This window comes from Trachypithecus francoisi, unplaced genomic scaffold (genome assembly GCF_009764315.1).
Source record: "Trachypithecus francoisi isolate TF-2019V2 unplaced genomic scaffold, Tfra_2.0 Lachesis_group4, whole genome shotgun sequence".
In the NCBI taxonomy this organism is placed as follows: Eukaryota; Metazoa; Chordata; class Mammalia; order Primates; family Cercopithecidae; genus Trachypithecus; species Trachypithecus francoisi.
This window is the reverse complement of record NW_022681469.1, coordinates 8,022,062-8,049,950: the sequence shown is the minus strand read 5'-3', so window position 1 is coordinate 8,049,950 and position 27,889 is coordinate 8,022,062. Positions and strand designations below refer to the sequence as shown.

Genomic DNA, 27,889 nt, shown 5'->3' with positions numbered 1-27,889 from the left:
TCTTCTTAACCTATATATTTATAAAGTGCTCAATGTTTTACAAATCTGGCTGTCTCTTTTAGTGTGTGAGCATTTAGCCCAAAGCAACACAGTTTACTAGTCATAGAACCCCACCAGTGATCACCCTGACCAGGAGAGAGCTGCGGACTTCTTTATATGGGTAGAGTCTAATTTGCAAGATGTAAATGCAGAAAATAGACATTTCAGCAGTAACAGTTAGAGTGAATGAGTCCCAGCTCAAGAGCTCTGGCTCGAGTAAGGATTGTTCTGATTTCCGCAAGTCATCACAATCCTGCTGATGTAGATTCTCTTATACCTGGTTTGGATTTCTGCATACTTCTCTGCTGACCAGGAGGGCCACTGTGCTGCATGTCTGGAGTGCTGCACGTCTGGAGTGCTGCACGTCTGGAGGAATGTCGTCGTACCACAGGGGATGGGGAAGAAGGGGCTTCACTTTTGCCATCAGTCATAGTGAAGCCACAGACGTTTTAATACTACCATGTTGCCCCTCTGGAGACCAAGGGAATTACAGATATGAGTATTATACACCTGTAATTAGAAATAAGGCAATTTTGTCCTTTTTTTCTTCAATAATTTTAGGGAAATTGTGGGAAAGAGAAAGTACTGTTTCTAAGACTCTACTTACTGCAAGGTATCCGAAACTATCACAGTGGAAATGATGTAGAGGCTTGTGAGTATCTTAACAAGGTAAGAAAAATAAAGTTGTAGCCGTTTTCACCTCCTTTTAAAAAACACTCCCGGAAGTTAAGGATTTTAACTTAGTAGTTTGTGACTTGTGAGAAACAAGCCTGTGCTTTCTCTGTGCACAGGAGATGTTGAACCAGAAACATATTTGTATTTGTTAGAGTACAGCCAGATGCTGTAATAAGGAGACTTCAAAAAGACAGTGACTTTAATTGGATAGAAGTTTATGGCTCACTCATCTTGCAGTCTGGAGGTGAGCGGGGGCCAAAGCAGTGAGCAGCCCGCCAGCCTCAGCGCGGCGTCCCAGGTTGCTCCTGTCAGTGCCTCTTCCAGCCAGCAGAGGGGGCAAGAGAGCGTCCAGAGCAGGCCACTTGAGAGATGGCCCAGCAGCTGCACCCAGCGCTGTGGCTGCATGCCATTGACCTCGACTTCACCACCTGGCTACACCCAGCTGCACGGGAGGGTGAGAAATGCCACATGCACAGCTCAAATTCAGGGGCTTTTGTTGCAGAAAAAAAGTGGATACCAGTCACTTCCACGACACCTAGCCTCTTTCCTGGTGTTGTGCTGAGGCTGTGTAATGTGAGTAGAGATAGTGTTGGTCTCTTTCCATTTGTACTTGTTAATAACAGGCCTAGTTTAGAGATTTTATCTAAAATCTGATGCCCTTTAATTCACATTGGGCACAATCTAATTTCTTTTAGTCTTTAACTTTGTATTAAGCTTTAAGTATTGCCATGGTTACATGATTCTTACATATCTCCCTGTCTTTAGGCACGTCAGCTCTTGAAAGAGCTATATATTGATCCATCAAAAGTGGACAATTTGTTGCAGTTGGGATTTACTGCCCAGGAAGCCCGGCTTGGCCTGAGGGCGTGTGATGGGAACGTGGATCATGCGGCCACTCATATTACCAACCGCAGAGAGGTACCCACTTTCACAATGCCCTAGCTCTCTTGGGTATGAAAGAACAAAAAAAGATAGTCCCACAGGAGGTGTTAATAACAAGGAACTCTTTATTACTCCACATTGGGAAGGAAGGAGAAACTTTTTTTTTGAGACAGAGTCTCACTTTGTCGTCCAGGCTGAAGTGCCGTGGCGCGATCTTGGCTCACTGCAATCTCTCCCTCCTGGGTTCAAGCAATTCTCGTGCCTCAGCCTCCTGAGTAGCTGGGATTACAGGTGCCCGCCACCACACCAAGCTAATTTTTGTATTTTTAGTAGAGACGGGTTTCGCCATGTTGGCCAGGCTGGTCTCAAACTCCTGACCTCAAGTGATGAGCTTACCTCAGTTTCCCAAAGTCCTGGGATGACAGGCGTCAGCCACCATGCCCGGCTGAAACTTGTCTTTTTCAATTGGATCATTTTTCACATGCTGCGGCCTCCTTAGCTTTGTTCCCTGCTGCGGTGGCAAACAGTCCCCTTTCTCTCTTAACACCATAGTGTATTTCTGGAAGTCATTTTAAAAACAGAAAATTGTTTTTTCATGAGGTCTTTATTAAAGTTGGGGATTGCATCCTTGCCTAGAAACATAAGTCAAATCATAGAAACAAGTTGGATTATATTATGAAAGCACAGGTTAAAAAACTATAATCATTTGAAACAATTAAGTACATTAAAGAAAACCTTAGGATTTTGGAGTTGGAAGGATCCTTATTCTATCCAGTATGTCCTGTAGTAAAATAACTGAGGCCTAGAGGGAGATCATGGTGGAATATTAGCAGGAGAACCATTTTTCTTCTTTTGCCAAAACAAGAAGTTGGTACTAGATTATCTCACAGGCCCTTTCTAGCTGTAAACTCCAGCCACAGAAGTCTCTAGAATCCTCACATGTATGTTACCTCGTTTCCCCTTTTGCTAAACACTAGGATAATCCCGAAGGATAAAAGCAGCCTGAGGGGTATTTGGATGGGAGCAGGAAAGCCCCATGGTTGTTTGCCTACATGATGCCAGAGAGGGAGTGGATTCGTGGGTTGATTCCATGGTGAGCAGTCCCAGGACTGCTTGGGTTTCTCCTTTTACAACACCAGCTGTGGTCATTACCTTTCTCTCTTGCCTAGTCCAATCGTGGTCCTTTGGGTCTTGCTATAGAAGTCAATGAGTAGGTAAAGGCAGAGACTTTGAAAAGCTGAGTTCTTTTTTGTTTTTTTTTTCCAAGACAGTATCACTCTGTCACCCAGGCTGGAGTGCAGTGGTGTGATCACTGCAACCTCCGCCTCCCAGGTTCAAGTGATTCTTCTGCCTTAGCCTCCTGAGTAGCTGGGATTACAGGTGCCCACCACCGTGCCCAGCTTTACTTTTTGTATTTTTAGTACAGATGGGGTTTCACCATTTTGGCCAGGCTGGTCTCGAAATCCTGACCTCAAGTGATCTGCCCGCCTTGGCCTCCCAAAGTGCTAGGATTACAGGTGTGAGCCACTGTGATGGGCTGAAAAGTTGAGTTCTGTGTGTTTGAGTTTTACATGGTCTAATTAAGTACTAACAGAAAAACGAACATTGCTGATACTGATTTGTTGCTTTACTATTACTCCACTACCAATAAGATTTTATTAGCATCTGGAAAGCTAATAAATGAGATCATTTGGAAAACAATTCTCATCAGTGTATGAGACTATAGTTCATGAAACATTGTCACACTCATGTCATTCACTTCTGCCTGTGACCACCCGAGAGGCCATAGGATGGATACTTCTCATCTCACACACGGGAAGAGCTGTAGCTCAGGGGCAGTCTTTTAAAGCATAGTGGAGTCGCATCACTTGTACATTTCTGAAGTTCAAAGCCCTTGGAGAAAATGCAAATATAAAACAACAGTGTGGATAGTGCAGTTGATCCTGCTCCCTCTTCCACCCAATGGGTGTTATTAGTTAGGATGCTTTTGGCTGAAAGCAACAACAACAGAAAAAAACCAGAATTGCCTAAACAGCAAAAAAAACGGATGTGACAGGATTTACTGGCCTGTTTACTTGTAAAAAGCCCAGAAGTAGGATATGTCTCAGGGTTAGGTGATTCAGTGGCTTACTGATGTCACTGAGGACCTGAGATCTGTCTCTCTACCCCACCCCCCACCCCATGTCATCAGTGTCATCCAGTCACACCAAGGGCCATAATCTCTGTCCCAGAATCCTCAGGGAAAATCCTGAGCTTCTTGTGATTGAGAAGCCTTGAACCTGTTGTCACTGAGGCTGGAGGAATGCCAAGACTGATTGGCTCAGGCCTGTGGCAAGAGGTAGAGGGTCGCCACCTTAGCCCATTCAGGGGCCACCTGGGGAGCTGGAGCAGCCTCCCACACTTCCGGGAGGGGTAGAATGGGTGCTGGAAAGACAAGAACAATGTCCCACAGAAAGTGAGCTCCTATTGGAGCTTTAGATGAGCGAGAGAAAGCTGCTGCCCACGGAGTTCCAGCATTCTAGGTATGGGCATCTAACTGAGCTGAATGTAAATTCTTTGTTTTCGTTTGGGACAGAGTCTTGCTCTGTTGTCCATGCTGGAGTGCAGTGGCATGATTATGGCTCACTGCAACCTTGATCTTCTGGGCTCCAATGATCCTCCTGCCAAGAGCTCTTGGCTGATTTTTGTTTTTATTTTTTATAGAAATGGGGTCTCACCATGTTGCCCAGGCCAGTCTCAAACTTCTGGGTTCAAGCAATCCTCCCACCTTGGCCTCCCAATGTGCTGGGATTACAGGTGTGAGCCACTGCACCCAGCCTTTAATATATAATTTTAAAAGTTTATATTTTTTGTGCAACATGGCCCTGAGTACAGACCCGTTTCTCATCTGGCAAAAAGCAACAGCCGTAGAAACAGAGATCACAGATCATGCTTCAGTATGGCCAGACTGTGAGAGGCAGCCTTCCTAAGAGGTCGTCCCAGCTACTTGTGACCATACAATGCCTCTCTCTTGAAATCTGATTCTACTGAACTGTAGCCACTTCAGTGCAGTACTGTCATTGATTTGATCTACTTTATCTTTCTAACTCATCTTAGTATAAAGAGAAATATATCAGAAAATAATTTTCTCATGTGTGTTTGCATAATTAAAAGGAAACAGACTAAGACATTTGTAATGAAAGGAAACATTCTTGGAAGCTCCCGGTTGATGTGAGGCCTGTGGTAGGTAATGCCCAGGTCGGCTGGCTGGCAGCGTCCTTCTCTGTGCTTGGATGTTAGGCGTGCTTCTTAGCCTGTTGGAATATAAATGGAAGAAACTGTATTGAAAGCAGAGGATGGGACCAGTAAAGGCATTTTATGTGGAGTGTAAGTCTGAACAAAAGTGCAAATGTGAGTGGCATGAAAGCCTCCTGCTGGCGTGCATGGTTGGGGTGGTGTGGCAGGATAAGGTCAATTTGGAAGCATTGTTGGGGCTAGGGAGTGGGAGCCCTGAGTAGCATAATAAGGAGTTGGTGCCTCAGTGTGGGGAGGTGGTCGGGAGCTGCTGTGGGCTTTTAGGTAGGTGACTGGAATGACGGAGCCCACTGCGCTGTGCGGCGGGGCTGGAGCTGGGGGAGACTGGCCGCTGAGAGGTAGAGCATGTAACGGGGACATGAAACAGGCCTGGTGCAGCTGGATTATCGGGGTGCAGAGAGGCACCCATGTACACCAACTAGGGGAGGTTCTCCCGTGACAGAGACAGGCCATGAGTCTACAGATATCTTCATCCCTGGAGATGTTTCCAGCAGCCACTCTGCTCTGCCTGCTCCTACCGTGGTGCTGTGGAGTCTGGTTCCACGATGATGGTGCTTTTGTTTTCCTAAGAGATGAGGCCACTTTCTTGCTGTGGGGAAAACGCAGGGAGGCACCTGTTGCCTGGGCTGGGTGGGAGGCAGGAGCAGGTCTCTGGAAGGAGGGGAGTCTGTTTTCTCCCCCGTCCTCACTGCTGCTGATGGTGGAGCTGGTCTCCCTGGGAGAATGTGGCAGTCACTTAGCTTTGTTGAAAGCTTTCTGTCTCCTTGTTGGGAAAATAATGAGGTTGGATTAAATTCCTGGTTTTCAAACTTGCTTTGTTGTTGTTTTTAAGCAGCAAAATCCCCTTTTTAAATGACATGTTTATGGGCATACTAGTTTACAAAATAAGTTGGGAACCCTCCTGATTGGCCCTGGGTGGGAGAGGCGAAGAGACTAGAACCCTCTGCAGCTGCCTTGTGCTCTGCAGCAATAGCAGGCAACTCTGAGAAACAGGGTTGAGAACCAAGAGGTTAGATGAACTTTGTCCCTTAGGCATTCTGTGGGTTCTGAATGGAATGACAGGCCTCAGAAGGCCCTGGAGTCCTTGCTCCCCAAGCTGTGGTGGGTGGGTCATCAACCTTGGCATTGCCCAGGAGCCCCCTGATTCCATATCACATTTGAACTTGAGTCCCTGGGCGATTCATCAAAGGCTGAAAGGCCTTCCCACCACATGCAGGAAGCTCTTCTGCCCAGTTCCTAGAAGAGAATCCATGTACCTCGCGCCTGCGACCTCTGCAGTGGGAGTGCGCTGGGTTGGGCGAGTGGCCCATCCTGATGCTGGATGGCAGGGCTCATGAGGCACCTCCTTCCTGCCCCACGGGCGTCTCACGTCCGCTGCCTGCCCTCAGAAGCAGCACTTCCACCACCCCTCTGCCTCTGTGGCACCTCTGCCATTTGGCTGGGTGAGGAGAGGTAGACAGAGGTCCCGCTGTGCTTTGCTTTGGTTTTTTGGCTTTGCCTGGAAACCCCGAGAATCCTGCAGAGCGTAGACCGAGATGCTGTGAAATCTCAGTCCCTAACTTGGGATGGGACTTTGCTGTTTTCCTAAAGGAATTGGCCCAAATAAGGAAGGAGGAAAAAGAGAAGAAAAGACGCCGCCTCGAGAACATCAGGTCTCTGAAACAGATGGGCTACTCCACGCACGCAGCCCAGCAGGCGCTCCATGCAGCCAGCGGGAACCTGGACGAGGCCATGAAGGTAGCCGCTCCCTCGGGGCCTCTGGCCTTGTCCTTGAGCAGTGGGTCCTGCCCAGAGCTCCCTCCATGGCTCTCGCGCGTCCTCCCAGGCTCACTCCTATGGGCTGCCCCGTCATCAGGTCTGAAGGGCAGCTTTCTCCTGGGCTCCAGCCTGGACAGAAGCCATGTGAGGCCCCATGAGGCCCCATGCTCAGTGCCTGGCCCAGGCCTGGCTCCAGAACACGGTATCTGTCCACACCAGCAGAGTCCACAGGCCAGGACTTTATATAGGGTTTCTGTGTGCAGCAGAGTGTAGTGTAAACAGGCAGTTTCCATAGCAGAAAAAGAGAATCGTAATTCAACTTGTAGTATAATTGTTTGGCATTAAAATTTTAAATGTAAGTATCTAGTTTTATTTATTTAGTCCATAGTACATGTTGGCAAAGGGGGAGCTTTTCAGAGAACCCCTCAGGAGTGACAGCAGGTTGGGATCCAGACAGCAGTGACCTTACCTGGGCCACTTCCTTCCCTGTGTTGGAGAAGCAGATCGAATCCTCAGTAGGGCAGGTGCTGTGCTGCATCTCAGCAGCTTGGTATGGATGCACCCTCTGCCCTCTCAGCCCCGCAGCTCAGTGAGAGACAAACTCAGAGCACACGTGGTGGGGAGTCCCCAGGGGTGCACGGGAGGCAGGGGGCTGGCTGCACGGAGGCAGCAGTCCAGGCAGATGCTGGGGCAGCACGGCAGGGCAGGAGGCGGAGTGGTAGGAGCTAGCTTAGGTTGTGTGCATGCTGGGGGTGGGGCTGGGGGGCAGAGATGGGGGTGGAGGCAGGTGGAGGGCAGGGCAGGTGTACTCATTTGCCCTGCTGAGGTGGGTGTGGGTGCAGCAGGCACGAGTGGTCCACCCTGCCTTTGTCTCTTATCCCTGCCCTGTTCCCTGGAAGGCTCCACAAGTCAGTACTTTTGTTACGATATATATGTATATTTAACATATATGTTAATTTTTTTTTTTTTTTTTTTTTTTTTTGAGACGGAGTTTCGCTCTGTCGCCCAGGCTGGAGTGCAGTGGCCGGATCTCAGCTCACTGCAAGCTCCGCCTCCCGGGTTTACACCATTCTCCTGCCTCAGCCTTCAGAGTAGCTGGGACTACAGGCGCCCGCCACCTTGCCCGGATAGTTTTTTGTATTTTTTAGTAGAGACGGGGTTTCACCGGGTTAGCCAGGATGGTCTCAATCTCCTGACCTCGTGATCCACCCGTCTCGGCCTCCCAAAGTGCTGGGATTACAGGCTTGAGCCACCGCACCCGGCCAAATTTTAAAATTGTATTTGAATATCTAGTTTGATGTTTTTATGTTGGAGAAATGTTAAGAGGTGGGAAATTCTGAACATCCGAAGGGACCAATGGGTCTCGAAGTAGATTGGAATTATATGAGTAGCACATACGTACCTCCAGCCAACATAGAAGTACTGAGTGTTGGAAAGGAAAGTCTCCACAGAGTCTTTAAGATTACGTATTGTGTGATGAAGAAATCAAGGGTCAAAATAACTCTACTACCTGCCTGATATTTGAAGTCTAGAGGGCATGACACTTTCAAAGATCAATCAGGCAGCCCTGAGCTGCTTAAGAGACCTTTCTGTCTGTAGCTCTGACAAAACCTGTTTTCTCGGATGCTGCTTCCGCCTGCTCTCCGTCCCTTCCTGCTCTGTCAGAAGGGATCTTTCCCCTGACTAGTCTTGCTCTTCCTTCAAACCTCCACTGTCCCGGTCTCTGGCTGGAAGCCTCTGGGAACATCAGCCCGGGCGGGAGCCCCTTTCTCTGCTCATAGCAGCAGAGGACGGCTGGGTCTGCCGAGCACATGGCAGGGTGCGGTGCCTGTCTGAATGTGTGAAGAGCTTAGTGATGGGTAAAGGGTGTTCCTGTGTGTTTTAGATTCTGCTCAGCAATCCTCAGATGTGGTGGTTAAATGATTCCAATCCTGAAACCGACAACCGTCAAGAAAGTCCCTCCCAGGAAAACATTGACCAAGTGAGTGACATGTCTTTGTGCCCTCAGCTTGGACAGCCTTGGGTGGGGTTGCTTGGGGTAACCCAGGTGAATCAGGCAGCAGGACTGGGGGAGTCTGTGCTGAAACCTTGGCTCCCAGGCTCCAGGTGTAACCTGCCCACCTCAGAGGCCACCCACCCAGCAACAGAGGGCAGGGGAGGCCTCCTTGGAAAGCAGGAAATCTGGGGAAGTGTCAGGAAGTTCTCTTTAGGTTTGCCTCCTTTTTCTATGCACCGCTGTTTACATCAGTCCCATTTATCTGCCTGTGACCTAAAAGGGATGTCACTGTGACCTGTGAAACCCATCCAGCTTTGTGTCCCAAGTGACAACTCTGTCCACATTTGTCCCCCCACACACATTAGCATGCCTGTATGCTGTGGCCACTGACCTCACCGTGCTCGTGGTAAGACTGGCGTGGCGCCTTCCTCTCAGCCCGAGGTCACTGCCTGTCCTGAGATGGCTGCTCACTGACGCACCCGACTCAAGTCTTCCAAGCCCCCTTCCAGGCTGCTCCACGCTCACATTGCACAGAAGCATGACTTATGCCGAAAGGGCCATGGTGCGCATGCCGGGAGCTCTTAAACATGAGAGCCGGCTGTCTGCTCGTTGTGGGTGATGGGGGTGGCCGAGGCTGTGACCCTGCCCTCTCCCCTAGTTGGTGTACATGGGTTTTGATGCACTTGTGGCCGAAGCTGCGCTGAGAGTGTTCAGAGGCAACGTCCAGCTGGCTGCCCAGACCCTTGCTCACAACGGAGGAAGCCTGCCTCCCGACCTGCCGCTGTCGCCGGAGGACTCTTTGTCCCCGCCAGCCACATCCCCTTCTGACTCTGCAGGTAGGTCTGAGGTCTCGGAGGGCCACGTTGACGGCAAAGTATCTTCAGAAGCCAACAGACGGGGCCAGTGCCCTAGGCCACGGCAGACGTGGAGACTGAGGGGGGCATCCCCTGACGTTGCTGGGCTGGCCACCTGGACAGTGTGGCCAGCAGGAGGCACAGTCTGAGGCTGACTGTGGTTGTGCAGTGTCCCCAGGACAATCCTCACATAATTCACTTACTCCCACGGTATTTTATTGTAGGAACCTCTAGTGCCTCAACAGACGAAGACATGGAGACAGAGGCCGTCAATGAGATACTGGAAGACATTCCAGAGCATGAGGAAGACTATCTTGACTCAACTCTGGAAGACGAAGAAATGATTATTGCAGAGTACCTATCCTATGTAGAAAATATGAAGTCAGCAACAAAGAAAAACTAAATAATGAACAGAAATAGTGCTAATTTTCTGCTTATAAATGCTATCATTATGAAAAGGCGAATGCAGCTCTTTCTGTTCTTACTTTTTATCTGAATTGCAAGTTCCTCTTTGGGTGTAGGAGGGGGCGGGCAGGGGACAAGCCCAGGAGGGGTCCCAGGGCCTTCATGCGTGGTCTCGGGGAAGAAGCTTCCTCTGGCCTGGTGCAGGTCGTTCCATCTGCCTCCCCGGTCTGTGTCCCTAACCCCTTCCCTAGCTTGGTGTTTTACCCTGAAATGGGAAGGAACAGAGGTCCCGCAGAACAGGGATCCTGGGGAAGGTGTCCGGGGCAGGGTCCTGGGAAGGGCATCCCCACCACTTCCTCTCCAGCTGTGGCTCCATCTGCCCGGCTTGCCTGCCTCATGCACCCACTGCCCATGGCCTTCCTGCTTCCCACGCTGCCATCTCTGCCAGGGTGCCCCATGGGTTCCTGTGCCACCCTTCCCCCGCCCCTCAAATCATCCTTTAAGTCTTCCTTCCAAGTGCTGTGGGGCATAGTGATGAGGCGCTGGCCTTGGCCACACCAGGTCACACCAGACGCCTTCAGCCTGCAACGCCAGTGTTTTATGCTCTTAGTTCAGTAGAATACGCCCTGGAAATTCAAGATTGAGTGTTAGACTTTATATATAGTCAGCATTCCTCATTACAGAAATCTTTTATTGAATGGGAAAGGTTTAAATGCTAACCAAAGCAATTTATTTTTAATTTTTTTAGACTGTGCTGTCATACTGAACTCACTGCTAGCTAAGAGATCTATCAGAGACTTAGATATATTTTCTCCAGGTTTTTTGTGGGGTTTCTTTTGTTGTTCTATCCATGTGACAGAGGCTCTTTCTAAAAGTATGTAGTTCGCTGTGTGTCGGCTCCAGCAGTAACCGTCCTCACTGCGCCACGTACTCCTCTGTAGATGTGCACCCAGTGGGGGCTCCTTCCGGCCCCAGGACTGCAGCAGCAGCCAGATGCCGAGTGGATTGAGTTCCAGGTGCATCCAAGACTTTTCCTCCCTTCCAGAAGGCACTGACTGAAGACGGATGGATCATGTGGGACCGGCTGAAATGCTCTAACCTTTTCATAAAGCGTGGGTGGTCCAGGTTGGACTGACGGGAAACTTCTTGTCATTCTTCTTAAATGGAGGATACTGATGGAAATAAAAGGTGGAAAATATATTCAAAAATTGTCACCCAGACTTGACGGTAATTTACTCAGCCTCCCCGGCTGCAGGTGTTGAAAGCGTCTGGGTGACTAGTGCTTCATCGCGATTGTAAGATGTTTGTTTCCACTGAGTTTTGTGAGGAGATGGATGACCTCAGAAGCAGCAGAGGGCACTTGCTGTGAAAGATGCCACATGCGCAGTGGGGCTGGGGTGGATCCTGGGCAGGGGACTGAAATGCACCTGTCAGGGTTTGCCTCAGAAGTGCCTGGTGAGCTGAGGTGACACGGAGTCTCAGCCTCATTTGACACAATGCCACACTTGGATTTGGGGCCTGATTGAAGCTTTTTGCTAGCAAGTCGCTGTCCTGAGCTTGGTTCAGGCGTGTCTTCTAGCTTCCCAGCTGTTTTTAGCCATCATAGAGGCAGTGACACCCAGCAGGCCCCAAAACTCTTCCCTGTCTTGTGAAGAGAGTGCTGCACAGGAAGCCGGTTGTGGGGGCAGTTCTGGGCATGCGCTATATCCAGGACGGGCTACCCTCCAGGTATGGAGACTCGGGCCAGGCCTGCTGTACCTACAACTGACCCTGTGAAACTGGACAGGTGGTGGAGGAGGGGGCAGGAGGGTGCTGAGGCTGGAGAAGGAGAGACTGTTGCAGAGGAGGGGGCCTGGGAGGGTTCTCCTTGGGAAGTCAAAGGAAAAAGAACATTCTAGCTGTGGGACAAAGAACATTCTAGATGTGGGACAAATGAGATAGTATTTGGGGCAGGACAGTCTGAGTGTGACATGTTCATGGGCTGCCAGAAGGTGTGAGTTGTGGGGAGAGAAGAATGGGGGCGGATGGTATGATTGCTGATCACAGCAGGGAGGCTGGATGCCACTAGAGGAGCAGGAGTAGGCAGGGGCGTGTGACAGGCAGGTGAGGGCAGCCCATGCCAGCATGATGGTGTGCACAACTGGTTAGGTGTCCTTGATGCTGATCACTGCCCTACTGTGTCCCTCTGTTCCTGCCCATATGTCCTATGGGTAGCTCCTGTCCTTCCTCTCTTAGCCAACTCAATCAATTTATCAAAAGCAGATACCTCGTTTCTTCGTTCATAGCAAGGCGACAGTGGTGTGGCTGGAAGGGGACCAGTCCTGGGTTCAGGAGTTCAGAGTCTCTCACTCACCATGTCTCTCTGGCTCTCAGAAACCAGAGAGAGAATGGACATCTGGCTGTCTTTATGTCCTCAGCATCTCGCAAAGCTCTCTGTGCGGTGGAAGTAGAAATTACCCCAATGTGTGTTGCTATAAAAATGCTAAGTGAGTGCAGCGCCCGTGATTTGGGTCCGCGCCCCATTTGGTTTCTCTGGATGGCTTGATGCGTGCTCCATTCTCTGATGTGGTTGGATAAGGTGGGGACTGGAGCTGACCTATCAGTGAGGGGCTGCTCAGGCCAGAGTGCAGCATCACCAAGCAACAGTGTCTTCGGCAGGGAGGAGTCAGTGCGAGCGTCTGCACAGGCTCAGGGCCCGCCGGCAGCACTCAAGGCGGTTCTCTGGCCTGCACCTCCGGAACCGTCCCTTCAGCACGATGGAAAGCTCCTCTGCGGTAGACACGCCCCTTGCGGCAGCCACAGGCCCCCGTGGTTCCGGGTCGCAGCAAGACCTGGCACAAGACCCCAGGTCTGTGTGTGCTTAAGTCTCACCCAGAGAACAGTGCGTGGTGCCGTTTTTGAGGCTTCTGCTGCACGGATCTGCTTGCCTCCCAACCAGCCCTTTTTCCTGGGGTGGGGGTCGGGGTCGCTTTGGTTCCCAGGGTTTGGAGGTTTGGCCTAGAGGAGTTACAGCGCCTGCGTCCCTTCCTTCCTACTGCCCACAGTGCAATCCCTACCTGTTCATCCGGGCGAGGGTGGACCCGCCCATCAGGCCTGGCAGCTGAGCCCTGGCGGCCGCGGCCCCGCCCTCTCTGATGAAGTATTTTCTGCATTAAGACTACGAAGTGCACGCTGCTCTACCTGAAAGGGCTGCTCCACTTGAAGGGGCTGCTCCTGCAGCAGATGCTTCTCTCTGCAGCGAGATGATGAGCTCTCCACGGCAGACACTGTCACCTGCAGCTTCTCTCCTGGCACCTGGGCCAACCGGGGCACATGGATGCAGAAAGCGGCACCACCAAAAGGCTGAAGAGCGCCCCCTCCAGGTTCTGTGAAGGGTGCTGAGGGGCCTCCTGCAGGGCACTTGAGCCCCTGGGCACAGGGCTCCCCTTGGGTGCTCGGTGGCTCTGGCGTGTGTGTTGCGCCTCCCAGCATCAGGCACTGCCCTGACTCCTGTGCACGAGCCCGGGGATGGGGCTGCTGCCCGTCCCCTCCCCCCTCCCCCCACTCCAGGCCCTGAAGGAACCTCCCAGATTCATGCCAGAAAATGATGAGAGCTCCCAAGCAGGGTCCCCGCTGTCACCTGCACAGGTGAAAGAGCCGCTCCCTTGCTCCCTGGCCTCTTCCAAGTCCACTCCCTGCACCAGTGACACTGGCGGCAGCCCCGCATCTCCACAAGTCACCCCCAAAGCTGCCCAGACCGGTGTGAGGAGGCAGAGGGCAGGAGGCCCGCCGCCCTGGGTTGCTAGAATCTCAAGCTCCGAAAAGAAGCTGAGACTCAGTTTGCAAAACAAAAAGAGGACACAGGAGTACTTTGAACTTTCAGGCTGTGTATTTTAGTTCCCCCCCAAGGCCCTCAAGACGGACAATTTGCCAAAATAACCAGATTCAGTGGCTTCTGTAAAAAGTCACTTCCTCTCAGCAGGAAAGGCCCTGTTTCCTGGGGCTGGGGGAGCTGGGGCAGTCCGCCTGCAGCCCGAGGTGGGAGGGTCCCTGAGACTAGGCCTTTCGCCAGGTCAGGGATGGGGAGGGAGGGCAGGAGTCACCCTAAAAGGGAAAAGAGGGCGGTCCCGAGGGCGAGCACTCCCGCTCCCAGCGCCTCCTGGCCACCAAAGAAAAACCAGACGCCTGCGCCAGGCTCTCCTCCCGCCCGGGCTTCCTCGCTCCTCCCCGGCCATCGGGCGCCACCGCCGCGGGGAGCAGAGCAGGGCGCTCTGGGAGCCGATGGGCGTCTGGGCTGGCGTCGGCAGGGGCCCCGCGGGGTCAGGCCGGCTGCAGGGGCGTGGCGGCGCAGCCCACCTTGTTGCTGAAGAGGCGTGAGAGGCTGCGCGTGGGCGGAGGGGGCCGCGGGGCACCTCGGAGCCCGCGCACGTCCCAGAGGCGCAGGGCGCCGTCGTGCGAGGCGGTGTAGAGCACCTGGCCGTGCACCTGCGGGCGCAGGGGCGGGCGTCACTGGCGAGGCGGTAGGCGGGGGGGACGCGGCTGCCAGCGTGGATGGATCCGGGCGGGGCACCTTCCCTCCCTCGGGCAGCGGCCCAGAGCAAGGCGGAGGGACCTACCTGGATGCAGTTGATGATGAATGTGTGGCCCCGGAACACCCTCCGCAGCTCTCCAGACTGCGCGTCGAAGGCCCGGGCGCAAGCGTCCCCACTGCCCGTGAACACTGCGGAGACACAGGGCGCGCTGGGCCTCCCTCCTTCCCTCCCTCCCTGCCCGGCCCCCCGCAGGCAGGGATGGGGCGGCGAGAGCGTGACCTGGGGCGTCTCCGGGACTCCGCCCCACGGGGGTATCCTGAGGCTCTTATGCTTGGAAGTGGACAGCGCCCCTCCAGAGAAACAGGGATCCCCACAGTTATTGGGCTCCACCCTGCAGATGCTTGCGCGCCAGCTGGCCCTGCCCCTGCTGAACACTGCCCGGGCCCAGTCCCCACTCCGCGGTTTGGTGAAGTTGGTTCCCGTGCCTGGCTGGGAGGACCCTGCCTGGGGATAATCGTAAGGTCCTCAAGTCGCGTCCCCCCCACCTTCCGCTGCGTCGGCAGCCTTATCCTCCCATCCTTATTAATGGATCGGCCCCCAAATCAAAGCCCAGTCCTCTGGGATTCATGATCACGCACCCCCAGGACCCCTAGCGGGGCGAGCCTCCGACTCAGTCTGTCTCCTCCCCCAGGTAGCTTAGCTGTCTTTCCCTGGGGTTTTTTCCTAAGAACTTAGTCCAATCGTTTTCCAACAGCAGCCTGCATCCGTCACTTAGAGGCTTAGCCACACAGCATGGGGCCGCATCCCAGAATCTGATTTAGCAGGTGGGGCCTGAGAATCTGCATTTCTAGCCAGTTTTAAGTGACAAGCTGCTGCTAGTCAGGAAGCCACACTGAGGATGTGGACTAGAAGAACTCACTTGGCCTAGGCTGGGCTCTCTGAAGCTGACCCTATTGCTAGGACTTGAGGCAGACAGTACACCTGGCAGGCGTCCCAGGAAACACTCACAGGGCAATGGGAGGTGGAGAGGGAGGGAGGAAGTCCTGGTCTGTCAATGAGCAGGTAACTACGGTGAGCAGCTAGGGCGCAAGCCTGCCCGGGACCTTGGAGAGAAGGGGCAGGACCACCTGGGGGTAAGGGTGCTGGGCTACCTACCTATCTGAGGGTGCTCTGTGGGTATTTGTTCCCCAGCCTTTTTTTTTTTTTTTTTTTTTTTTGAGACAGGGAGACAGTATCTCACTCTGTTGCCCAGGCTGGAGTGTAGTGGTGCGATCATAGCTCACTGTTAACCTTGAACTCCTGGGCTCAAACGATCCTCCCGCTTCAGCCTCCTGAACAGCTGGGACCACAGACATGCACCACTACACCCAGCTAATTAAAAAAAAAAAGGGGGGGCTGGGCGCAGTGGCTCACGCCCATAATCTCAACACTTTGGGAGGCTGAAGCTGGCGGAGCAGATCACAAGATCAGGTTTGAGACCAGCCTGGCCAACACAGTGAAACCCCGTCTCTACTAAAAATACAAAAATTAGCTGGGTGTGGTTGGCACACACCTGTAGTCCCAGTTACTCGGGAGGCTGAGCAGGAGAATTGCTTGAACCTGGGAAGCAGAAGTTGTAGTGAGCCTAGACTGCACCACTGCACTCCAGCCTGGGCGACAGAGCAAGACTCGGTCTCAAAAAAAAAAAAAAAAAAAGTTTATAGAGACAGGGTCTTGCTATGTTGCTCAGGCTGGTCTCGAACTACCGAGTTCAAGCGATCCTCTCACCTTGGCTTCCCAAAGTGCTGGGATTACAAGCATGAGCCACGGTGCCCAGCCTGTTCCAGCCTTTCTTTAAAAAACTACAGAGTGAATGGCCCCAGAGGGGAAGTTTCATCTCTGGGTCTCTTTCCAGCCCCTTTCTGCCTTCCCCCTACAAACTCAGAGACAAATGGACATGGCCTGGAAAACCCAGTGTGGCTGCTGAGCTCCCTGTGGGTGGGAAGAGGATCAAAAACAAAGTTTGATCATCCCATAGCCTTGCTGGCCAAGACCAAGAACAGAGATGGGCAACAGTGGGCTGCAGGCTCCGCTTTCCCTGCAGGCTCCATGCCCCAGCTACACGGGGAGGTGTTCTAGGTGGCCACCAGCCAGAGCCTTTGAAAGTAGAACCTTCCTTGTGTTCAATTAGAGGACCCAGACTTGGGAGTAGAGCCATAACCACACTTCCAAGCTTGGACACAGGAACAAACGAAAAATAATTTTTCCGTGTCAGACACCTGAATCCTGAAGGCATGTCAGAATCTATTTTCAGATATCTACATTCTATCTTCCTCCAACACCTTTGCTGTGAGGTCAACTTGAATATTCCACTGTGACTCTTCCCCCACCCCGTCTCCTCCCTCCCAGAGGCAGAGCCAAATGGCGCGGGTGTGTGACAATTTGAGACCTGTAGGACAGACAGCTCATTGCTTGTCCAACAAGCCATTTTGCCCTTCTTTCTTTCCAAAATAACCCTGATTCCATCTTGGCATCAAATTTCTCAAATAAAAGACTTTATGATTCACTCTCTCTTGCAGACAGAACGGTGACGGAGAAGTATGCAGAAGCCCTTGGATGAAGCTTCCAGGAAAGATCTTAAAGGGACCAACTCAGCTAGAAGACGCATCCTTTTGCCCTTCCATCCTCGCTAGAAGACACATCCTTTCGTCCTTCCATCCTCTCTCCCTTCCTGCCTAAAACATGACACGATGGCAGACACTGTAGCAGCTATCTTGAATCATGAGGCTTCTTTAAAGATAAAAGGTCTGTGCTAAGGATGACGAAGCAGAGTGACAGAAGAAAGTTGGGTGCCTGATTACTTTGTGGAGCCACTCATTCCAGCCTAGACCATCAGCCTCTGAAATTCTTCTACCTGAGAGAAAATAAACCACTACCTCATTGGAACCACAGCTACCTGGATTTTCTCTTCCTTGCATACAAATCCTAAGGCCAAGTGAGGCCAAACCCATGTGGTCCTTGAGGCTGGCTGGATTAAGGGGTAGCCACTGTCTCACTTGGAGAATTGAGATGTACCTTTTGGGACGTGCTTTTGACCCGAGACCCTCCCAGCAGTCCAGTCTCCCAGGCTGTCCTGGAGAAAGGTAGGGAGGAACCACCAAACCCTTATTTGGACCTTCTTTGCAAAACAGCTGCAGGCATGGGTGTGTGGAGAAGGAAGGGGCACTGCCATTGGACATTGATGACTGGCAGCCGAGGCGCAATGAGGGAAAATCGCACAGGAAGTAAAGAAGCAGGGAGGAGAAGCCAGGTTGGGGTGGCGCGGGTCGTGCCGGGCCTAGTCACTTACAGGTGCCTGCGTGGTACTTGAGGGCGCTCACGTTGCGTCTGTGGGCCGTGAACGTGCGCACACACTCCCCCGTGTCTGCCAGCCAGCACTTGACGGTCCTGTCCGCACTGCCAGAGTACACGAGTCGGTTCACCAGCTGCGAGGAGGAGCAGGGAGGGTTGGAAGCTGGGGCAGCTCTGAAGCACCCCAGATTTCTCCCTCTATAAGGCGGGAAGGGGTGTGTGCAGGTCTCAGTGGTGAAACCGTGGGTGAGCCTGGAATGGCCCCGCCACAGGCCCCACCAGACTGTGCGCTTCAGCACCCAAAAGCAGGCGGCTCTTCCTGCCCCATGGTGCAGCCAGTGCTCCGACAGGGCTGGCCGCTCAGCCCCACACTGCCCGGAGCCAGGCCCTGGCTCTCTGCCCTCAGCTGCTTCCCCTGAGGATTAGGGTGTGGACAGCCCCTTCCTCGAGGGGGTGTGTGGGGTACAGGCACTTAACTGCTTGCTCTTGCTGGCTGAGGAAAGGGCTTCCAGAGAAGGGCTTTCACATGCTTCAGACAGACAGACAGGACAGAGAAAGCCCTGAGCAAGGGTGTGAGGTAGACTTCTGCCAGGACTGGAGCTGACAGCTGGGGGCTGTCACGGGGTCACTGCTCCCGCTACTCATGGGGCTCACAGCGAGAAGAGGGCCCAGGAGACAGGTTCACCCCAGCTGTCTGATGCTGCTGCCTCGCAGGAAGCATGGAAAGGGCCCAGGAGACAAGGGAAGAGGCCCTCGCCAAGATGGACAGGAGTAGCTGCCCCAGGAAGTGCAGAAACTATTAAAATAATTCTGTAAATTCCCCTAGACTAAACACCACCCAGCCAAGAGCATTCCCAGCCAGCACCTGGTCAGCAGAGTCACAGACGAGAAGGCAAGAGCGGAGAGGCAGGCTCCACAGCTGCAGTGACCTGGCGCGATGGCACAGGAGACAGGCGCAGGCTTCTTGCCCCAGAGAGGCCACCTGCCACCGCTGCTGGGGCCCAGGAACCAGGAGTCAGAAGCAGGTCAGGCACGCAGTGCGCTTCTCTTGTGGTCAGCAGGCAGTGGGCCCACTGGCAGGCAGGCAGTCCACGTTGGCCACTAGCATCCCGAACATGTCCCTCCTAACTTTCCCCTCACAACCATGCTCTGGGTCACTTTCCGCTGTTGGTTCCCCATATTATCTCCCTGTTCAAATCGCGGAGGAAAGGGCTTCCACGACCCAGGCCATAGCCCAGGTCAAAGGAGTTAACTGGCCTTGGGCCAATCACTGTGGCCAGAGAGGGCAGTGGAACCACAAGGAGCACAACGCGGACTCTGGGAGGCAGAGGCTGTGGGTGCTTCCTGCCGACAGTCGCCTGCCCTCTCTCAGGCCCTGTGCTGAAGCCCTGCTGGGGTTATGGTGGGCCCCAGCCCAGGCAGCCTCCCTAACTGGATGGTCCCCTTCCCAAGGACAGGGATGTGTGTGACTGCCCACCTGCCCATGTCAGCTTTGGCAGGGTTCCAGAACATTCCTGCACTCAGACCTCAGCCGTCTGCACCACCCAGGAGCACAGTTCCTGCCAGTAATGTGGGCACCAGCAGGAAGGACAAATGAACCTTCTTGAGCCTGCCGGGCACACAGTCAGCTGCTCAGTCTTCGACAGCCCCTCCGCTTCCTGAGAAAGACCACCCCTCCCGCCTGGTGCCTGGAGGCCCTGCAGGGCCCGGCTTCCCTGGCCTACCTTCTGGTTTCCACTCCACACACCTGTGTCCACACTGCTGCCCCAGGATACCTGGGCATGTGCCTTCCTCCCAGGTTTCCTACAAGTCCTCCTTGCCCAGAAAGCCCTTGTACCGTGATCCTCCCTTTTCCTTCACGGGCAAGTGGAAGCCGGGGACCCCTCTTCGCACCACCCCTGGCACACCGTGTCTGCATCCTGGAGGCCAGGCTGACCACTGCCAGCGCAGCATTTCCTGGCCATCTCCCCACCACATGGCCAGCTCCGGGGCCAGCCAGGATCCCTGTCCTTGAGTCCCAGTCAGTCACAGAGCCTCTCGGACTCTAATAAGAGGAGTGAGCAAGGGTGGAACGTTTGAGGCAGAGACCCCCAAGGACAGGAGAGCTTCGCAGCCCCACACCTCTGTGCTGCTCAGCCCCTGCACCAGGGAGGCTCGCTGGGTGTCCAGGGCGGGAGAGGACAAAGGGTAGCCCCTCCTGCTCTCTGGCAGCCGGCCCTCACCACACAGGGCCTGTGAGCACTGCGTTTAGCCCTCACCACACAGGGCCTGTGAGCACTGCGTTTAGCCCTCACCACACAGGGCCTGTGAGCACTGCGTTTAGCCCTCACCACACAGGGCCTGTGAGCACTGCGTTTAGCCCTCACCACACAGGGCCTGTGAGCACTGTGTTTAGCCCTCCCAGTAGCACCCTGCCGAGCACGAGCCAGAGCCACACAGGCCGACGGGGCGCTCCCAGCCCCAGGGTCCTCAGCCTGTGGAGGCCTTGCTGTTCCCACTAGCTGAGTTCCTAACAGGACAGGGAGAGCGAGGTGGCCCAGGGAGGCCTGAGCCAAGGGGGAAGGCAGGATGATACTGAGGGCTCCTCACAGCCACGGTGGCTCTGAGGAGTTTCCCGGCAATGAGATCCAACCAAGCAGAAGCAGGAGAGGGCACCAGCCCGGGGCTCCACTGCTGAGGACACAGATGTGGGCCTCCAGCTCCCTGGGCTCCAAGGGAGCCCAGCAGGTGTGGGAGGTGGCCGCACAGGGCCTGGCAGGCTCCGGAGCAGCAGACCCTCCAAGATCCTCCTCCCAAGCAAGAGTGTCGGGGGACGCACCACCCGCCTGGTGACAGCCCTGCACCCGCTGTGGTGCTCACAGGCACGGGGCTCACAGATGCACAGTCTTGAGTTCAAATCCTGCCTCCACCCCTCAGCGGCTATGAGACATGGCCAAATTACTCGTCTTCTCCAAGCTTCCACTGTCTCATGTGCAACATGAGAAACAAGGACCTCCCGCTAAGGAGGAGGCCACAAGGGCTGATGCACTGCTGTGCACGCGCACACAGCCCAGGGTCTGAACACGGTAACCCCTGCCCATCCCTAAAATGCAGGTGCAGTCTCTGCCCGCCAGCTCCTCGGGGTTGGGAGAGGCTCATGAACTGGCACCACAGGGCTTCTGCAGCCAGAGACTGCCCCACAACATCCTTGCTGTGGTCCCCACCAGGTCCCCACCGCCTCAGGCTCCCGGAAGGACCCGGGAGGTCTTTCTTTTCTCTGGCTGGATTTGAAATGCTTCGTTTCTTTAAAATCACAATGTTGCTATCTGCTTTCAAAAGTGGGTGCCTAGGTGTCTGTTTTAGTTACTTTTTACAATTTACATTTGAAATGTTTTATAACTAAAATGTTTAAAACATCCCTGTAAAACGATGAAGGGACAGGGCAGAGGCTCTATCTCTCCTCCTTTACAAGGACCCCTGGTCAAGCCCAGAACCTGGGCGATCCCTCAAAGAGCAGGAGAGAGGGCCGGCCTGCAGCGCAGGGGCCACCACAGACAAGGTGCCTCCTGGCTTTTTGACCTTGGGTTTGTCACTTAGAAGCAGGTCCTCACACCACCTCTAGCCCAACCATCTCCAAAGGAGGCCTGTGTGCTCCTGGCTCTGTCCCCACCTGCTTCTGGGACCCCTGAGTTCAGTGGGCTCAACCCTGCATGCAATCCTGTAAAAAGCGAGGGAGGCAGAGGCCCCTCTGGGCATGGTGGTTTCTTGGGACCTCACCTCTGCTCTTGGCCAACTTGGAGCGGGCCGCAGGCTCCAGGGAAGCAGGGAAGATGCTTTGCGGCCACCTGGTCCCCAGGCTGACAGTAGGAGGCGGGGTATATGAAGCTACGGTCTGAGTGTTGTTCCCCCAAATTCATGCTGGAACTTCACCTCCACTGTGATAGCATTAGGAAGTAAAGTGGTCATGAGGGCCCGCCTCATAAATGGGATGAGTTCCCTTTTATAAAAGGGCTGGAGGGAGCTTGTCTGTCCCTTCATCCAAGATGAAGGATGTGGCAAGAGCAGCAGCCACCAGACATAGAATGTGCAGGCACCTTGACCTTGGATTTCCCAGCCTCTGGAACAGTGAGAAATACATTTCTATTACTTATAAATTATCCAGTCAAAGGTGTTCTGCACTTTTTTGTTTGTTTGTTTGTTTTGTTTTGTTTTGGAGATGAGGTTTCTCCGTATTGCCTAGGCTGGTCTTGGAACTCAGGTCTCAAGTGATCCACCCACCTCAGCCTCCCAAAGTGCTGGGATAACAGGCGTGAGCCACCGTGCCCGGCCCTCCAGTCTAAGGTATTTTGTTACAGGAGCAGCAATGGACCAAGACTCTGTGAAACTGCACAGTCTCCTCTTTTCCTCCCCAGCCTCTGGAAAGGCTATCTGTGTGTTTATCTCCACAAACCAAAGAAGCCTGACCTGTGTGGTGTGGGTGGTGCAGACACCACAGCCCAAATGCACCATCACCGGGCAGCTCACTTAGGTCCCAGCAGACGCCCCACACTTGGCCCACCAGGAAACCTCGGCCACTCTCTCCCTTGCCTCTTGACTCGCAAGCACACATGCTTCTTCAGCAAAACGATTTCAGAGGTGACACACGGGGGCTCGCAAAGCCACTGTGGGGGCCCAGGACTCTCAAGGGCACCTGGAAGGAATTTGCCCTCTCCTCCCTGCATGGGGCAGGGGGCACCCAACCAGGCCTGTACGCACAGGAGACGGATGCCTGGAGGTGAGCATGAGGCCTCTCTCATTTGGAGGTAGGGGAAGGAAATGAGGTGTCATAGACCATGGGTCAGTGACCCTGACTACACGCCGAGAGCAGAGAAAAACAACAAGCAGGTCTGTGCTTCACTCTCAGATGGCAACGGTGCCACCTGCTTCACAGGGTTTCTGGGCTGTGGTGAAGGAGCCACACAGCCCTGTGTGCAGGTGCCACGTTCCTGAGAGCAGTTTGTGGATGGGGGTGCCGGTGAGCCACGCTGGCTGCATGCACAATCTCCAGGCCAGCAGAGCACTGAGGCAGAGGGAGGGCCCCAGGCAGACCACGGGGCAGGAGCCCCAAAAGGATCGAAATGCAAGAGCATGTGGGGTGTAATGGCCAGCCCTGGTGCCACACCAAGGGACAGTCAGAGCTGGGGGAGACGGAGCACTCGCAGGGCCAGGCTGTGGAGCAGGGGAGGAGCTGGAGGGGAGGAGATGAAAAGTCCCCAGTTTGGCCCTCAACGATGGAGCTCTCCCAGTGAAACAGACCAAAGCCGGAGCTCACTGCACACCCCCCACATCAGGACCCCATCTGGCCGCCCCAGGGGCAGCCATTGTGTGTCCTCACTTGGCAGATTGTGAAAAGGGAGCCCCCCTACCACAGTCAGGGGGCCTCGGGAAGTTGCACAGCGTCCTGAGGCTGTGGGCAGAAGGGATGGTACGGTGCCCACCTCTCGTCCCTTTCCCTGTACACGCACCTTAAGAGTCATTTCACTTTGGCAGTTCCTCAAAAAGCTGAGCAGAGAATTACCAAGTCATCTGCAGTCCCACTGGCAGGCACATGCCTGAAAACTGAAGGGAGGATGCACCCAGATCCCGTCCACCCGTTCACAACAGGTAAAAGGTGAAAGCAACCCGTGTGTCTATCAGCAGGTTACAGATAAGCGAAACGTGGTATCCACACACCAGGCAATATTTATCAGCCACAGAAAAAGGAGGGAATTCCACCATACGCCACAACACAGATGAACCCTGAAGATCTTACGCTCATGAAATAAGCCAGATAGGAAAGGACAGATCCTGCAAGACTCCACTCATGTGAGGACCCAGAGTCATTAAATTCAGAGACACAAAGCAGAAGGGCAGGTGCCCGGGGCATGGAGGGGCAGTGGGGAGTCAGAGTCAGGCCCTCTAGAAAGGCAGATCATGAGCCACACTTCCAGCCCGTCTGACGAAGGCTGTGGCGACGATGGCCCTCTGTCAGAGAAGCCACCGAGGGCAGGAGGGAGAGCTGACGAAGCCACCCGTGGGGGCGGGGACCGGCGAGGGCTAGGGGGCACCAGACCTAGAAGTCCTGCTTCCCAGATGTGCTCAGGAGGCCGGCCTCCTGCCCTGGCTCCCTGCCCCTGAATCTCTGTGTTTAGGACAGTGTGAGCAACGTCCCATTGCCCTAATCAAACCTAGCTTGTAAGACAGCAGCCTTCTAACCCCTGCAAAACTCCAATGTTCTGAGTGGTGTCAGGTGAAAGAAATCATATACAAGGGAAGGGAAAGGCAAGATGGTCCGTTCTGTGGGCCTCATGGTCCCCCACATGCAGCTGGGTGATCTGGGAGCCCGAGCGAGGCTGAGGGGCCGACTGGATTCTGCTTCTCTGAGCACGGGGTCTGGGGCCTGACAGTCCTTTTCAAGAGGCAGATCTGGAGGCGTGGGAAAAGGCGCCTTCCCCACCCTGTGGTGGGGAGAAAGAGGGAATCTTAAACGTGGGCAGTTACAACACACTCGGATGCACCAAAATGTCACCCAACAGATTTCCCAAGGGTTAAGAAGGTGCTGAACAATTAGGGAGATGGTGGGAACAAACTGAAAGAAACTCTCGTCTACCTAGAATCTAGAACTCAAAGGACAGGGACGCCCGTCCTCCTCGGCCCCTCCACGCACCATGAGGCTGACACCTTATCCCACCGTCCTGGGCAATGGCGGCCCTTCTTCTGCCTCAGCCACCAGGCCTTCCCCAGTGAAGCGGGCTGTCACTGAAGAGTTACCTTAGTGACCACCTGAGCAACGACCCAACCACCAGACGTTTGGCTGCCTTCAGTGCCAGCTGCTCTTTTTGCAAAGGCATGTGCTGCCTTCCTTCTGCCAGCCCCTTCAGATGCTCAGGGCAGGGCAAGGAGCGGCCCAGCTGAGACGCAACAGCCAGGCTGGAGCCAGCCATGTGCTCCCCAAGAGTGGACGTCCTGGACCCCAGCTCTGACCGGGGGCCCCAGCCTATGCTGCAGCCTGATGCTCCCCTGTACCCTGGCCTGGGCCATGTCCCCTCTCCTGCCTGTACGCCCCCATCCAGCCGGCCAGCAAGGCGCTCTCTCCATGTGCCCCCCGCACCCCAAGCCTCTCATACACCTTGACCCCCCACCCAGCTGCCACTGACTCCTCATCAGGGAACAGGAACCTCCCTCCCTGAAGGGGACTTACGCTGGAACTTAGGGTTTGTTTTACAGGGGTAAAGCCCCAGAGTCCCCGACCGTGAGAGCATCCCTGTGTGGAGAACATGTAACCCCTGAAGCCCCCACCCAGGGAGTGGGCCTTGCCCATGCCTCCTGCAGCTTCTGGCCCCTGTGGAGCGCCACCCATTCACTCGCTCATCCCGTGGGCCTGGCTCCCAGGTGGGGAGGCCAAGTCTAACAGAGGAGGCAAACTCCACCCCTGCCACTACCAGAAGTTGAGACTCTGGGGCCTCCGGCCGCCCAGGGACCTCCCAGGCCTGTCACAGGCTGTGCACCCTGCACACTGTGGGGCTGCTACCCAGGCGCCTGCTAGGTCCTTCCTTGCCTTCTTGCCTTCCTTCTGTCTGTACAAGACCCAATGGTCCTGAGAGGCTCACCTCCACCTCCCAGAACCTTCTGCCCAGGGCATTCCTAGGGGGTCTCAGCCCTCATGGCAGCCCTGCCCATCTCCAGAGCTCCCCATTCCTCAGTCCTGGCTCCCTGCACCCCACCCTTCTGCTAGGACTGAGGCCCACTGGCCACCTGGGCCAGGCTGTCCCTGGCTGTTCCCATGGGCACCTTCTGTCCCCACTCCTCTTCCCATTCAAATTGCTTTGTGGGGCTGCCTAAGTTTCAAAGGGAAAGAAAACAAAGGCAGAGTCCACAGCCCCTCAGGGCTGTCTCTTCACACCCGCCGACATGTGCCTGCGTGGCATGTTTGTGGGCGTGCATGTACGTGCGCGGCTTGTGTCTGTGCAGTGTGTTCACACATGTGCATGTGTGCCTGTGGGGTGTGCGTTCACACGCATATCATGCATGTGCATGTGGGTGTGCGTGCCTATGCCTGTGTGTGCACACAGGTGTGTGCGGTGGGAGCTGGCCCCCCTGCACTCTCTCCTTTTGCCTTCCTAACTCTCTGCCAGGACACCCTATGCTCTCACTCTCCGGGAAGAACAGCACTGAGACCGTACGGAACACCCCGGGGAGCGAACCTGGGGAATCTCGCCACCCCTGGGGTGGGGGCACCTGTCACCTGGGAGGACAGTGCTGCTTTCCTCCCCGCTGGTCCAGCACCTGCCTCCACCTGGCCAGCGGCCCCTCTATGCCTGGGCTGGTTCTCTCTTTCACTGGCGACATGAGGGCGAGTCACCAGCTCCATCTGGGACAGGCTTCCCAGCGAACTCCCGGCCCCTTCCCCTCCCAACCCCTGCCCCAGCAAGCTCAGAGCACAGACATGAGCCAGGTGGGGAGGCCTCAGCCTCACTCCACACCGCCCGCCATGGAACTGCCTGCCAGGAAAGAGGCCTCAGATGCCCCCAGCTCTTTACGAGTCTCGGGCCACTAGTGCCGACTCTCACAGGAATGCTGGGAGACCAGGAGAGCTGCTATCCCCACCATCATCTGACAAGTAAGGACACGGAGGGAGGCTGGGGAGCGTGAAGACTGGTGGAGTGTGCTCTCCAAGACACGCCCCTTCAGCACAAGGATGATGTCGAGTTAAACGAACGTGAAAAACACATGCGAGCCGCGCACCCTGACCTTGCCTTCCTTCCTGAAAACAGGAGATCAAGAAACAGAAACATTCTTATCACCAGAGGTGGAGCCGAGGCCAAGGGAAACCGGTGCAGACAGACCCTGTGAGCTGGGCCTGTACCGCTGTGCCCCTTCCCCACAACGAGCTGCCCTCCCAAGCCCCTCATCTCGCGGCATTTGCTGATTTCCTTCTCTTTGTCCACCCGTCCCAATGTCCTCAGGTGGGAGCTGAGTTAGAGACGTGGGGTTTACATGCCCCACCCAGCATCTCAGGGACCTGGGTGACCCTCCCTCCACGCGAAAGTGAGCCCTTCCCTGCTCCCCTGGTCTTGGAGCCCTGGGGCCGCCCTTACCCCCAGAACCCCAAATGGGGTCCCTGGCCTGGCTCTCCTGTGGGGTTGAGCACAGCAACGCCTGCTCAGGGCTGCCCCAACTCCAGCCCTGTCGCCCGGAGTCTGTCCCTCACATCTTCCGCGGCTTCACTGAGCACCAGGTACTGGCAGCAATGCACCCGAACCGCTTGCCTCAGGGCTCGGGCCCACCCTGGAGCAGGGCAGAGGCTGGCCAAGACCGAGCCAGGAACATCTAGACCCCAGCGTGGGAGATCACACCCAACAGGTCCTCCGGCCAGGCACACCGTTAGGTCCTTCACAACAACAGCAGCAAGGATGGCTACGGTCGTGGTGGCTAAGGGCCGCCTGGCAGCACTGTCCATGTGTCTTCCATTGATTCACCAAATCCCCACAAGCCCACGGATGGGGCAACTTCACACCATAATCCCTTATCCAAAACCTCGGGACCACGCGTTTCGGGATTTTTTGGCTTACAGACACACTCCTGCATCTGCAGTAAAGGTGTGAGGACCCTCAGGCACTGGGACGACGGAAGCGCACACAGTCACGCGTCTCTTCAGGCCAGACTCTGCCACCAAGAGTTTTCGTGTCAAGCTTAAGAAAAAATTTTTTGGTTTTTGGAACTTTTTGGATTTAGGAATTAAGAAGGGGTGTAATCCTCCTTGTACATGTGAGGAAACTGAGGCCCACAGAGACTGGGTGGCTTGTCCAGGGGAGGCAACGGAGATGGGGCAGCAACCCCACATCCCACAAGGCCGCACCATCACAGCGCTGCGTGTTTCCTCTATCCTGGTTGTCAGCTTATAGCATGACAGGCCACTTCCCAGTCCCCAGGCCAGGAGGACGGAGCCCAGGAGGCTGCCGGTGTTCAGCCTGACAGCACAAAGACAAACCAGGACAACAGTCAACACCTGCTCCAGGCGCCCTGCAGGCAGGATCTGCCCCAGCCCCGGCCCAGCATGTAGATCCAGAAGCTGAGTGTTATGCGCTACGTCGTGCCCACCCCAGATTCACATGCTGCAGCCCTACCCGGCCCCTGTACCTATGAAT

At 54.8% G+C, this 27,889-nt stretch overlaps 2 protein-coding genes across 8 annotated transcripts in view; one reads left to right on the top strand and one right to left on the bottom strand.

The window, feature by feature from the left end:
• The window catches only part of NUB1 (negative regulator of ubiquitin like proteins 1), a 36,427-nt gene extending 25,310 nt beyond the window's left edge, over positions 1 to 11,117 (top strand). For 2 of the 4 annotated variants that reach the window (XM_033194726.1, XM_033194725.1), the window contains exons 10-15: positions 601 to 708; positions 1,480 to 1,632; positions 6,481 to 6,627; positions 8,534 to 8,629; positions 9,303 to 9,480; positions 9,723 to 11,117. In XM_033194726.1, coding sequence (XP_033050617.1) covers positions 601 to 708; positions 1,480 to 1,632; positions 6,481 to 6,627; positions 8,534 to 8,629; positions 9,303 to 9,480; positions 9,723 to 9,901 — 861 coding nt within the window. In that variant the 3' untranslated portion in view covers positions 9,902 to 11,117. The remainder of the gene's footprint in view (positions 1 to 600; positions 709 to 1,479; positions 1,633 to 6,480; positions 6,628 to 8,533; positions 8,630 to 9,302; positions 9,481 to 9,722) is intronic. The other 2 variants (XM_033194728.1, XM_033194727.1) reach the window with 2 other exon arrangements.
• Positions 10,974 to 27,889, bottom strand: part of WDR86 (WD repeat domain 86) — a 31,380-nt gene continuing 14,464 nt past the window's right edge. Inside the window, exons 4-8 of one of the 4 annotated variants that reach the window (XM_033194730.1) lie at positions 14,499 to 14,602; positions 14,239 to 14,367; positions 13,523 to 13,710; positions 13,084 to 13,197; positions 10,974 to 11,075 (exon numbers count right to left, since the gene is read on the bottom strand). In XM_033194730.1, coding sequence (XP_033050621.1) covers positions 11,062 to 11,075; positions 13,084 to 13,197; positions 13,523 to 13,710; positions 14,239 to 14,367; positions 14,499 to 14,602 — 549 coding nt within the window. In that variant the 3' untranslated portion in view covers positions 10,974 to 11,061. Of the gene's footprint in view, positions 11,076 to 12,602; positions 12,735 to 13,083; positions 13,198 to 13,522; positions 13,711 to 13,756; positions 14,368 to 14,498; positions 14,603 to 17,742; positions 17,879 to 27,889 lie in introns of those variants that run through there. The other 3 variants (XM_033194729.1, XM_033194732.1, XM_033194731.1) reach the window with 3 other exon arrangements.